Consider the following 12,682-nt stretch of genomic DNA (forward strand, 5'->3'; position numbering starts at 1 on the left):
CTGGTGAGGTGGGTATATGGGAAAATGAAGTAATGACTGGGTCTGACTGTTCAATAATACACTTTTTCTCCTAATATCTCTTATAGTACTGGGACACCAGAAGACACTGACATGGCAACCGCGGCTGCTTTCTTGCAGCCTTAGAGCTCCATTTGCTTTCGACTGGATTTCCTAGAATTGTCACAGCTAATCAAACAGATGACCTTAGGTAACCTGGCTACCCTGCTTTTCGAAGGAGGAGATGTCTCTCTACAGTATTTATCCTCATGGATCAGTGGACAAATTGCCTTAGGTTGCTATGGGCAATATCTGTAGATAAATTTAATCCACACATGGAGGAAGAGGCAGCCAAAGAGCTAGTGAAATATGATCGGCAGCCATGCTGCCCTGATATACTTCTAAATAAGAGGGGCTGTGGTGTCGAGCTGTGAAGCCATCAGAAAGATTTCATGATGCAAGATAAGATAGACCGTCACTTCCTCTTCTTGTGCTTTCTGGGGCTGTGCTGCTGAAGAGGCTACAGAGTCCACTCTGACAAGCCTGCTGCCAAAATGGACCATGAAGTGCTGGGGAGCATTGTCCTCCTAGCAATAGTCAGCCTTATCAGTGTTCTCCAAAATGGTAAGAAAAGAGAACCATTTATTTTAGGGGAAAGAGGAAGCTGAGAAAAAGGGTAAAGAATTCCTAGTATCTATTATGCATTGAATATGAAATGTAAATTGACCTATTTTTAATACATTTTTTTCTCCTATTGTATATGGCTCTGTGGGTATATATGTGTGTGTGTCTATATGAGCAAGCTTGGTTTCTGAGCTTCCCTTTTTAGCAGACTGTTTTTTGTGCTAGTGGTTGGCTATATTAGCAGTGACATGATACCGATCTTTGGTTTACTATAGTAAGTTTATTAAATATATATCAGTATTAGCAGCCACTATCTGCACCTCTGTAAATATGTTCAAGAGCAGAGACCTGGTTTTGGATGTGGAAGAGGTTGTGCAATTGAGCGACTGACATGAAACATGGATCAGATCCTCAGCGGGCGTAAATGAGTATGATCAATCGTACTGAACTGAATTATACCAGCAAAAGTTCTAGCCTGGTTACTTTTTCAGGTTAACTAGTTACCCTACTTTCCTGAAACTCATTCTTCAGTCTTTCAGTTTGCTAGTTTTAACCCTTTCATGGCTGAGAATGTTCTAAATGTCCTTCATCAGAGGAATCTGATATTTCAGAGCTTATCTTATTCTATCTCTTTAGCTCAGTTTTTTTTTAAGGTTCCTTAGGCAAACTAAATGTTTTTCTTCTGCAAACTTTTTACTTGGCACTCATGTCTTATACCTATTCGATCCCCTAAAACTTGACCCAGGATACACACAGATGCGTGACTTTTTACAAAAACGATTTCATTTATGTTGCCCCACGTTCAAGGAGAATTGTGAGGTGGCAACCTGAGACATGGATACCTGGACTCCTCATTATGGGCCTGATCCAAAGCCCTCTGACGTCAGTAGGAAGACAACCCTGGTGCTAAATAGACTTTGGATCAGGCACCGCGTGCAGCTTTAGGAACTGGATTCATGTCGGGGTAGCTCATTCTTGGGCTGCAGGGGTGGGTGCAGCAAAAGCAGGGGTGGAACAGTCGGAGTGAAAATGCAGCTGAGCAGCCCTACAGGGAGCTCTTATCTCTCACAAAAGCAAAGTGTTTGTGGGTTAGACCCAAATACTGCCTTCAGAGGAAGGCACTAAGCATTTGCAGGAACAGGCTCTCAGATGATGATCTTGGAGCAGGGACGGGGCCTTGCTCTGTTTTGTACAGCACTGGCAAGTAAATTACCATCATTAAGTGTGGATGTGCATTCACATTTCATGGCCAAATTTGGCACATCCATTAATAGATGTGCCCAGCTGTGTTTCCAGTTATTTTACCAGAGGAGTTTGGGGAGCCATAGTCTAATGACCTATATATTTCCAATACAATTCCTTTAGTTAATCCATCCAGGAAACTTGTCTGTTCTTGTTCCACTCCATGCACATTTTATATAGCATTGAAATCTGACCATCAGATTATTGAGCCAAATCCTTGGGTCTGGCAAGAACTATGCTTGGCACAGGATCTAGGGTACGACAAGTTGCGGGGCGGGAAGGGGAAATGTGGTTTGAAAGCCATCTTTCCCCTCCCCTGCTCCTGGGGGCAGCAGGGTTTAATTTGGCTCCTGGTGCAAATTAGAACTGTGTGAAGGGTGCTATGGTCACACCTTGGCACACCCCGGCACAGCCATATGACAAGTGGTGAGGGGGTGTGCAGTAGATCTCTACCGGTGAGTCTTCCCCTGTATCCTCTTTGCTTCACAAAGTGTCACAAAGGAGACGGAGCAGGAACCAAGGTGTGTAACCCGTGTGTGTGTAAAAATAAATGCATAATCATAAAAGTGATAAAGTGAGCTAAATTTGCATTTCATACCCAGAACCACCACTACCCCATAGTTACCTACGAGGTCACACAAAGGAAAATGGGATTCCTTGGAACGTGTTCAGATATTATTATCACACACTCAGGGCACGCAGCACACTGTACTTGACCCCTGTGTGTAACTCCCAATGGTTCCATCTCTGTGTTCTGTTGCAGCTCTCTGCCACCAGTCAAGGGCTGTGTAAGGGCAGACTTGCACACCTTCCTCCTCCCCCAAAGTCTTTTATCTATGGGGTTTTTTGAACCTGGACTGATAGCCCTATAATGAAAGTGATGATAAATGTAGTAAAAATAGCTAATAGGAATATGAGATAAAAAAAACAAGCAACACCCATGGGAGAAGTTATGTTAATGTTCCAGTCCAGCAAAGTTCTTAGGCATGTTTGCGTGGTTCCATTTGGATGATAAATCAGTTTCACACAGAAATATACATAGAAAAGTCCTGTTTCCCTGAACAGCAGTAGAAACATACATTACACAAGCTGTTCCAGAAATCCCAAGCCAGCTTCTCCAGCCAGCACTGTGCCCAAGCAGAGGCAGTCTCTCTGCCTCTGCTTCTTAACAAGGCCATATGGCAACTGTGTCTATCTATCTTAGAGTTTTCTATTGCCACTCATCACCACAGCACCTGAACACCTTCCATGTAAAATAGATAGCAATAATGAAGTCCCAAGTGGACTTCAATGGAGTCTCTCTGGCATTTCTGCCTTTACGGGGGCAGAATTTTAATTGGGGTAGGCTGGGCTGGGACTTTTTGGGAAGGAGAGGAAGGGGGTTCAATGGGTTGTTAAAGGTGTTTGTATTGTGAATGTCACTTGTGGTGGACAGGCTGTCTCAAAGAGAGAGGTTTTGCAGTATTTCCTAAAGATGATCAGACTCTGGATTCATCTGATCTCCTTTGTAAGTGTTTCATAGATGAATCCCCTCAACAGAGAGAGCTTTGTCCCCAGCTCTCCCATGCTTCATCCTGGGCTTTGAGATCTGCCGTGTCCCAGAAGGATGTATCAGTCACAGAGGTTCAAGACTGAAATTAATTCTTTGATGTGTCTGGGGCTTGATCCATTAATTGCTTGGAAAATTGGGACCACAGCCTTAAACTGGCATTGGAAGCTAACTGGGCACCAGTGGTCAAATGTGGGCACAGGCCTGAAGTTCTCACAGTGGCCTGTGCCATGTAGGGGGGCAGCCACATTCGGCACCAGCTGGAGCCTATAAATTGTCTTCATATTCAACTTCATGTACAGTGAGTTACAGAAATCCAGCCTGGAGACAACAAATGCACAGATCATTGTGGCCTGATTCATGAGGAAGGGGTGAAGTTTCCCAGCAAGCTGGAGATGAAAGAAAGTATTCTTGGCAACTGATGCTACCTGGTCGTCCACGCTTAGCGAGGAGTTGGCCAGGACCCAGAGGCTTCACACCACTTTCATGAATAGGAGCTGCATGCCTTCAGTGGAGACAATGTCTGGGCCAAGTGTTTCACCTTTCCAGCCAGCATCACTTCATTCTGACCTGGGAACCCCCATTAGCACCATACCCTCCCCTTGGCCACATGGACCTAGCTCCCTCCTTTGTGTCCAGATGTTGTGCACTGCTCCAGGGTTTCAGATGTGCCTAATGTTGGGAACAAAGGAAAGTGCTTTAGCACACCCATTTATTTTAAGAAGTCTGTGATTCCATACAAGGCCCCTGATGGCAGGCCAGCCAGCACCTTTTTGGCATAACACTACATCCATCTGTCATTGCTGAATTTCTCTTATGACTCATGTCAAAGTGTGGCAGTGGATGCCCTCCCAGGATGTACAAGCGTCAGCATTTAAAAACCAGTTGGATCTTTGATCCTCATGGAAAGCAGGCTTTTCAGGCAGGTAGATACCTGATATTGCAAAAAGCTAGATGTGACTCTAGTGTCTAGTAGTAAATTTAAATCTGTGTCCGTTTATAAATTAGCAAAAATTTTAGGGTGGGACAAGTGAGGACGTGTAAAAGAAAAATCTGTTCTACTTTTTTGGAAGGGTTCATGGTAGAGGTCCTTTGAGATCCAACAAAAGCCCAAAATCATTCAGGGATGTGTGTTTGAGATCTCTGTACCATAGATGTAGAACACAGATTACTGATACCTAAGAGCCAAATCCTCAGGTTCCTTCTCAGCTTTTCTTCACCCCTTACTGAGAGGAACTTTCACTTATTTATGTGGAAATTTCCCAGATTAAGGGCTAAGTAAAAGCTGAGTATAGCTGCTCCTCAGACCCCGGTTTCCACCCAAATGAATGGAAATGAGAATCTACCACACATTGGTCACTGTGATATAGCTAAGCTTTGATCTTCACTCCATCAGTTATGGCCATTTCCTCTGCAGGTGCCTGCCTTAGCAAAACCAGCTCAAATCAGCTGTGTTGTTAATCCAGCCTTGAGACAGTGCAGTGATTAGTAATCCCATATGGAAGCCAATGAGATAAAGGGCAAAAAACCCTCCATATTGCCGGGGAGGGGACGGATTCTCAGATCTCAGTAAAATCTGATGTCTCTTCCAATGAGAGGTGAGAGTTGGGCTTTACAGAACATGTCAGGAATGTGAAAGGTAACTCAGGGAAGGGTTTGATGCATGTTCCTCCAGTTTGGATATGAAGCTGTGTGATGTGGACACAAAATAGCAAATAAACTTTTTCCTTTGTGAGCACCAGGCTCAGAAGTGAGGCCCCCCAGAAAAACGTGTAGGCACTTCAGAAGGGACTCCATGTCACATTTGTGAACTAAAGCACTTGGTTAAACCTAGACGAGAATGTGTTGGCCCGAATTCTGCTCCTGTTTACACCAGCACAACCTTGTGGTGCCAAGAGGGATACAGGGCTGTCGAGTGAAGAACCCAGCCCGTTATACTAAGCATGCACGTGTCCAGTTTAACCCTCAGACCAAACCCTGCTTTTCTTTAACAGCCTTTTTTGCAACCAAAGTGGAGCATGAAAGCAAGAACTATAATGGCAAGAGTTTCCAGCGGGTTGGATCTTCTGCCTTTGACCGTGTCTTCACTGCCAAGTGAGTATGCAAACCACGTAGGAGGGGCAGGGAAGAGAGCAAGACCTTTGCTGTTGAGTTTAATCTTTGCCTTCGTTTGTGGCCTGATTCAAAGTCCACTGAAAGTCAATGGAAAGGCCTCACTGATGTCGGATCAGGCCCTTGTACTTTATTATCATTATTATTTATTTTATAATTGTGCTTCAGGGCGCCAACCAAGATCTGGAATCTATTGTAGTAGGTATTGCACAAGCACATAGTGAGAAAGAGTCTCTGCCACAAAGAGTCTACAGGCTAAACAGGCAAGATAGAGGTACAGAGAGGTGAACTGACCAACAGGAGGTCAGTAGCAGAGTGGGGAATAGAATTCTGGTCTCTCGAGTCCCTGACCCATGCTCTAGCCACTAGGCGAGCCTGCTTTGTTCTTGTGGTCACTTGTGATCGTTTTTGAAAAGGGGAATTTCACTACCACCCAAGAAAGAAAAGAAAATTAAATAATTATTTATTATTTGTTAAGCACTGGCAATGTGCTCTGTACTTTACGATGCATAAATATACACCCCATGTGGGTGTGTATCCCAGAACCTATAAAGGAATATTTCCCTCTACAGCGACATTCCCTTATGAACAAAGTGGCATAAATAATTCCTTTTTATTAAGCTATAGAAAAAAACACAGGCAGATTTCACAAGAGCCTCGTCTTTGCTGTGATTCCCGTTCTCTCTTTTGCCTTATTATTGAGTTTTGAGTGTCAGTAATTTGATTAATATGGACCGGGACTACAAGAGTTGCCCAAGCTGATACAGTGCATCAGGCATTGAATATATGAGACATGATTAACCATGGCAGTTCAGGAGATGGATTTCACACACGCCATCCATTTTGCACTGCTGTCTATTTCTGACGTGGTGGATGGATGCCACCCCTCGTTGTCCCGATGTAACAGGGAGGTAAATCTCCAGATGCTTCATATGTAAGCTGGTAGCTGTATTTCTGAGGCAGAAGGATATTTTTCCTGTTCTCAGTCTGTTTTTAACTCCCCCTTTTTAATTCCTTCCTAGCCAAAACTGCAGAGACGCATACCCAACGTTTCTTGTTGTGCTTTGGTGTGCTGGGCTGCTTTGTAGCCAAGGTAACATGTACTTCAGCTCTCTCTCTCTCTCTCTCTCTATATATATATATATAAACATATATAATTTGTGTGTCTTCTGAGGCTCAGTTTAATATTGTCACTTAAAAAGGCTCGTGACCTGACCCCTCCTCCCCACACTTCAGCAAGGGACAGACTGAGGTTACTCTGCCAGATTGCAGAGAGGAAAGGCCTGCAGCCTCGAGTTGTTAACGTATTAGCTGTTCACTCTCCTGTGAGCTGCATTACAGACAGGGATGTCTCACGGTGAAACATGGCCCAGATTGGTCAGGAACCTGGGGTCCCAGTTCCTAGCTGTGGGGTGGACGAGGCAGTGAGGGTTTCTAATGGAAGCGTGGTTATTTTGGGAGACCCCTTTCAGAGCACCGGGCCCAGAGTAGCCAATCCATTCACTCTTCTATAATCCACCACTGGTGGAAGATTGGAAGGACACTGCCAGAGGAGATTTGTGCTGTCAGGGAAATGGTGCCCAGCATGTAGGGGTGTTTGCGAAAGCTGCATTGCTCACTGCTGCCTTCTAGACTAGCCTTCATTTCTGAGCGCCCAGTTCAACAAGGGGCTTACTCATGTGCCTAACTTTAACCACGTGAGTAGCAGTCCCATTGAATTCCGTAGGAGTATTCATATGCTTAAAGTCAAGCACGCACTTGAGTGCCTTGCTGAACCCGGGGGTAAGTCATTGTTTCTGAGTGACAGAAGTCTCTTGGCTGGGGTCAGGTAGGGGCTTGGCCTGCTGGCCTGGGAAAAGCCAGTGTTAAAACACAAAGAAAACCCTTTTTGTGCTGAAAACTCAATTTCGGACCATACGGTGCCTGGCCTGCTGCTGGGGTAGTGCAGTGACCTGCTGCCCCATACTCGGGGCTTCTGGGGAAACCAGAACATATGCCAGATTGTGCTCTTGGGCACGTGCAGTGCAGCACTCTTTGACGAGCAGAGCATGGCCCTGCGTGTGGGCCCGGCACTGGTCCTCACGCGGGAGCACTCCTATTGACTTTAATGGGCATAACTGAGGGCAGAATTTGGCCCACAATATTTTCTGCAAAGATGGCGGGAAATATCATGCAATTCTCCACAGAATTTATTTTCTTCAATTTCTGGGTCCCACTGCTCGTCCAGCTTCTCAGAATACAGGCTTTCCCCAGTTTTCCTATCCAGCATGAACAGCAATATGGACCTCTATGGATAATGAGGCCTACATGGGAGACTTGGATGGTAGTTTGCAATATGTGTTGCTTTATCTTCCTTTCAGCTGCTGCTGCCTTTGCTGGAATGATGTACTTGTTTGTGAGACAAAAGTACTTTGTTGGCTATCTGGGAGAGAGGACACAAAGGTAAGAATTCACTGGAGCTTTTTACAAGTGTTTTGGGTGATAAACATTTTCATGGGTAGGGCATCTTGACACCGTTCTTGTTCAGTATGTATGTGGGTACATTTTCACTCCAGAGTTAACTTGAGTTATCTACAGTTGAGTTATTCCTCTCAAGTTAGTCTAGCTCAAGTGATAGCGGCCACACTGTGAAACAACACTGGAATTGCTGTGTCCACACTAGCACTATGTTCACTCATTTATGACACTAAGACTTCTGGGGGCCCATCCCATGGTTCTTAGCGCTGTAGTAAGATGAAACACTCTATGAATTCTTGTCTGAACTTGTCTGTCCTTTCTGGGCACAAAGGGGTACTTTGTGAGAAGGCATCGGAGGACGAGCAGCACTCAAGCGGCCCGCATTCACACTGCAGAGTGGTTGTGTTAGCAGCAGATGAGTTGTGCTAACTCCAGCTTTATACTGTACTCCCTGGCAGGCCAGCCAACTCAAGTTAAAAACACCGCTGTGCTCAAATTAAGGGTTTGTGCGTGTGGATGGAAGTAGTTAGAGGCAACACTCGAGCTATCACTTGAGTTAGCTTTGCCGTGAAGACAAGCCCTATTTCTGCCTACCCCACCTGGTGTGTTTGAATGACTTACCCAGTGTCTGGTTGAGACTGAGCTTGGATGAGGGCAAAATGGCTGAAGCTCAACCCAGACAAGATTAGGGATAAGTCTATTTTGAATGACTTAAGATGGAGCAGAATATGTTTGCCTGCTTCTTAAGCAGTGTTTCATGTTAGGAGCACCCTAGAGCTCTGTAGTCAGGCCTGGAGATTAAGGTGGTGTTTTGATCGATGAAATCCTAAATGGCCTGGAACCTGCCTAACTGAGATGCCGCCTCTCTCTCCCTGTGTTCCACTTGGTAGAGGTGCTAGAGCTAATGGGCCCCTGGTTTGAGAGGGCTGTTTCAAAACATTTTCCATGTGGGGTTCTTGACTCTGCCACACATACCCCTGCCCTGGTGCTAAAATAGCCTGGATTTGTTAACCTTCAGGTCTTGTCCATCTATTCTGGAGCCAGTCTGGATCGGTAGCAGTAGGTTATTGCATTTTTGATCAATTGTGTATAAGTGCCCAGAGTTTACAACTAAAGGAATAAATAAAACAAAGTACAGGGTCCACTTTTCCATCGCTATCTCCCATTAGTTTTACACACCTGCATTGACAGTCTGATCCCACTGGTAGTTTAAAGAAAGAAGAGGTTTGTTTACTGGATTATCTCACATAAAGTAAATAAAACCAAAAAAACAGATGCTCAAGTACATATTGGAATAGAAGAATTACACAGAGCAGCACCTGGGCTGGGTAGAGCCCCACGATGCTGGAGTGGAGTAAGGGAGCTGATTTTTCTATCATCTTACTATTCTTTTCTTTGTTAATAAAGCAAAACTCTGGGAACAGGGGAGTTTGGAGTTGACACACAGTGTGGACTGTGTTTGCAGAGCAGGTGGGAAGACAACTTCTGCTCACAGTGCTATTTCAATATATGCCTGTGTGATTATCTCTCTCCATTTGCAAAGTGAAAGAATAGGGGTCTATTCTCCCGTTGATGTCTACACAGCTCCAATCAGGGTTAATGTGAGTAATATCCAGGTGTACAAAATTGACCCCTGTAAATTTTACATCCCATTAAAATACAAGGTTATTGAATTAGGTTTTAAATATGATCAGAAATGACCATCTCTAATGGCTAAAACGTGTCTCTTAAATGGAGCACTCATTAGTATGAAGAAGCATGAATTCAGCACTGGGGGCCTGACTTGATTTATACCTGTGCATCTCTGCTGAAATTAAAGGGGTTGAAAGGGTGCAAGTCAATGTGGAATTTGGCCCATGGATTTGAGCTTCTGAAGTCTATTTAAAGTGGTTTGAACGACAGTTATAGAGGTTGAGCACTTTTCAAGGAAGGTGATAAATCTTGGTATATTACTTTTCTCTCTCTCTTTCTCCCCAGCACTCCTGGTTACATATTTGGAAAACGCATTATATCATTCCTGTTCTTTATGTCTGTTGCTGGGATCCTCAACTATTATCTTGTCCTCATTTTTGGGAGTGACTTTGAAGTGTATATAAAAACTGTAACCAACACCATCTCCCCACTGCTACTCATTCCTTAATTCTTTGCAGCATTAGCTGTTCAGTGTGTTTTACAGACCAATATCCAAAAGCAGATATAATTCAGCTGTTTACGAAATGAACCTACAAACCCTTTTAGACTGCTGTAAATCTCAGGCTCTATGGGCTTTGTGGTTTGATTTTAACCTTTTTCCTACAACTAAGATGGTTTATTGTGAACAGTCAGTGTGCCCCAGGAAGGGTAATAACTTCCAATTAAATCTTCAGATTAAAAAGGTTTAAAAAAATGAAACAACCAAAAAACCATTTCAGGTGGAACAAAACATTCCATTCTGATTTTAAGCACATTTTAAATGTTTTAAAATTAAAATTGAAGGCAATCTCTAAATGAAAAGTCATTTTGAATGGAAAAATCAACCTGTTTCATTTCAGAACCATTGAGACAAAACTCATCAATTTTTTTGGAATTTTTTCTTTTCTTTTTTTTTTACACCAAAAAATTGGGGAAATTGACATGAATTTGCAAAATGTTTTGGTGTCACTGAATCGTCATTTTCCAGCCAAAAAATGTTTTAGCCGAATTTCATTCATCTTCAGTTGCCATGAAAACCCAGAGCTCAATCCTGCAATCCTCACTTATATACAACGTTCATTGCACTCAGGGGGACCCAAACCCCTAGTAGTGCATGACTGCAGATTGGACCGGAATCTGATTTACCTGAAAGCCTCTGTACAGTGCCAGAGCAGGGCAAATTGCCAGAGGAATGCAAAGGGGCGTTAGTGTAAATGAGACTCCATTATCTCTGAGATTGTTTTGTTTTTGTTTTTAATAAAGCAATCTAAAAAGATGAAAGTGGTTTGTCATGTCGTCTTCATTTAGTGCTTGATCCATCAATGGCAAAACTCCCAGTGAAGTGAAGGGCGGGAGCAGGACTGAGCCCACACTGTAAGCTAATAGCTATGAGCACAATCTAAAGAAGGCATATTGAACAACTCCTGCCCTATTAGTGGATTTAATTCCCTGCTTACAACACTAATAACATGCCCCTACAAGTCAATATCAAGGGATGGTTTGATAAGATGCCAATGTAGGCAAACAGACAAAACTCTCACTTTTTAAAGACTGCTACCATATGAATGCTTAGCTTTTAAAGCTGTCTGATGATGGCATTCAGGGTGAGTAGAGCTCTATTTATAACTCCACTGGGAAAGGCAGAGACTGCTTGCTGTGGAGAGAGAGAGAGGGGGAGAATGAGTTGAGCTGTTTTACAAATGAAATCCCCAGAAAGCAGCTCTCTCTAATGCATATTAGCTTAGGGCTTTTATTCTCATCAAATTGCTTGGCTTAGTAGCTTCCAAAGGACTGTTCTACAAATGTAATATTTTCCTTGTTTATGGGGGAAAGATCTTTCATGTTAAACATTTAACACCATTTTACTTATAAAATATGTTATGATCTCTTTAAAGTCAATCAGAGGCATCTGTGTAGCTAACCATTTGCAGCATTATGACACTACATAATTTTTTTCTCCCACTCAGTGCAGGAATTTTAAATGTTAAGCGACTGATTTATTGTCTCTCTCTCCCCCTCTCTCTCCTCACACACACACACACACACACACACACACACACACACACACACACATTGACAAAACAGAACAGCATGTATAATATTGATCATACATAATCTAAACACTTTGAGCTTACAGCTCTAGAAAATTTACCTCCTGGTATAGTGCAAATGTTTCTTTCCCTTCCTTAGCTTCAAAACTTCATGACACTCTTCAGATAATTGCTTCACAGTCAGTTTTTCTGCTGCCCCATACCACATTACCTCAGCTGCAGTCACATCATTAGGGTACTCCTGGGGGCATTCTGCTCCAAAAAATAAAAATTCTGCACATAATATTTTAAAATTCTTCACATATAATTTTCAAAATAACACTACACAATCACATCCATTTCAATTATTTTGGTAATTTATTTCAAAATACCTGTCAGTAAGTATGACTGTAACAATACAGACACACACAAAAATTCCCCTGGCAGTAGAGAGTTAAAGAAACCCCTATGACAACCCAGTTCCTCTTTCTCTGCCCCCTTCTTCCCTCCAGAGCCCAGCTCCAGGGGGGCCAGACACCCACAACCCCTCCCCCCAGAGCCCACTTGCGCCCCCCCCCCCAGCCAATAAACCCAAACCCTCTCCTCCCCAGAGCCCAACAGCGCCCCTCCCCCAGCCCAGGTACCCGCATCCTCCCCCCGGCCCCCCAGAGCCCAGCTGTTCGCCTACCCCCTTGCCCAGACACCCATCCCACTCCCAGAGCCCAGGGATCCAGAGGGAGAAACAGACTAATGCTTGGTCCCAGGCTTGCACAGAGTTTCCTGCGCACTGCCTTCTCCAGAGGCAGAACAGATTGTCTTCACTGAGACTGAAGTGAGGCACATCAGGCCTGGTCTACACTACAAACTTAGATTGACATAAGCCGTGTTAAGTCAATGTAGTAATGTATGTGTCTACACTACCAAGTCCCTTCCACTGACCTAAGTGGCCTGTAAAGTCAACTTCTGTACACCACCTCCACAAGAGGCATAGCGCTTGATT

The 12,682-nt window shown here is 43.8% G+C and overlaps 1 protein-coding gene across 1 annotated transcript; it reads left to right on the forward strand.

Annotated features, from left to right (window-relative positions):
- The first annotated feature begins 331 nt into the window (after nt 1-331).
- Nucleotides 332-10,889, forward strand: ALOX5AP (arachidonate 5-lipoxygenase activating protein). The gene is made up of 5 exons (XM_073321837.1): nt 332-621; nt 5,407-5,506; nt 6,547-6,617; nt 7,885-7,966; nt 9,959-10,889. Exons 1-5 carry the CDS (start codon nt 552-554, stop codon nt 10,119-10,121), a joined length of 486 nt encoding a protein of 161 aa, XP_073177938.1. The 5' UTR covers nt 332-551; the 3' UTR covers nt 10,122-10,889.
- Nucleotides 10,890-12,682: the final 1,793 nt, after the last annotated feature.

Source organism: Lepidochelys kempii, chromosome 1 (genome assembly GCF_965140265.1).
Source record: "Lepidochelys kempii isolate rLepKem1 chromosome 1, rLepKem1.hap2, whole genome shotgun sequence".
NCBI classification, from domain to species: Eukaryota; Metazoa; Chordata; order Testudines; family Cheloniidae; genus Lepidochelys; species Lepidochelys kempii.

Bases quoted from the DNA above. Each gene is read 5' to 3' on its own strand.
- ALOX5AP (XM_073321837.1), top strand. From the start codon at position 552: ATGGACCATGAAGTGCTGGGGAGCATTGTCCTCCTAGCAATAGTCAGC. The intron at 622-5,406 runs GTAAGAAAAGAG...TTTCTTTAACAG, and splicing joins TATCAGTGTTCTCCAAAATG to CCTTTTTTGCAACCAAAGTG. The intron at 7,967-9,958 runs GTAAGAATTCAC...CTTTCTCCCCAG, and splicing joins CTGGGAGAGAGGACACAAAG to CACTCCTGGTTACATATTTG.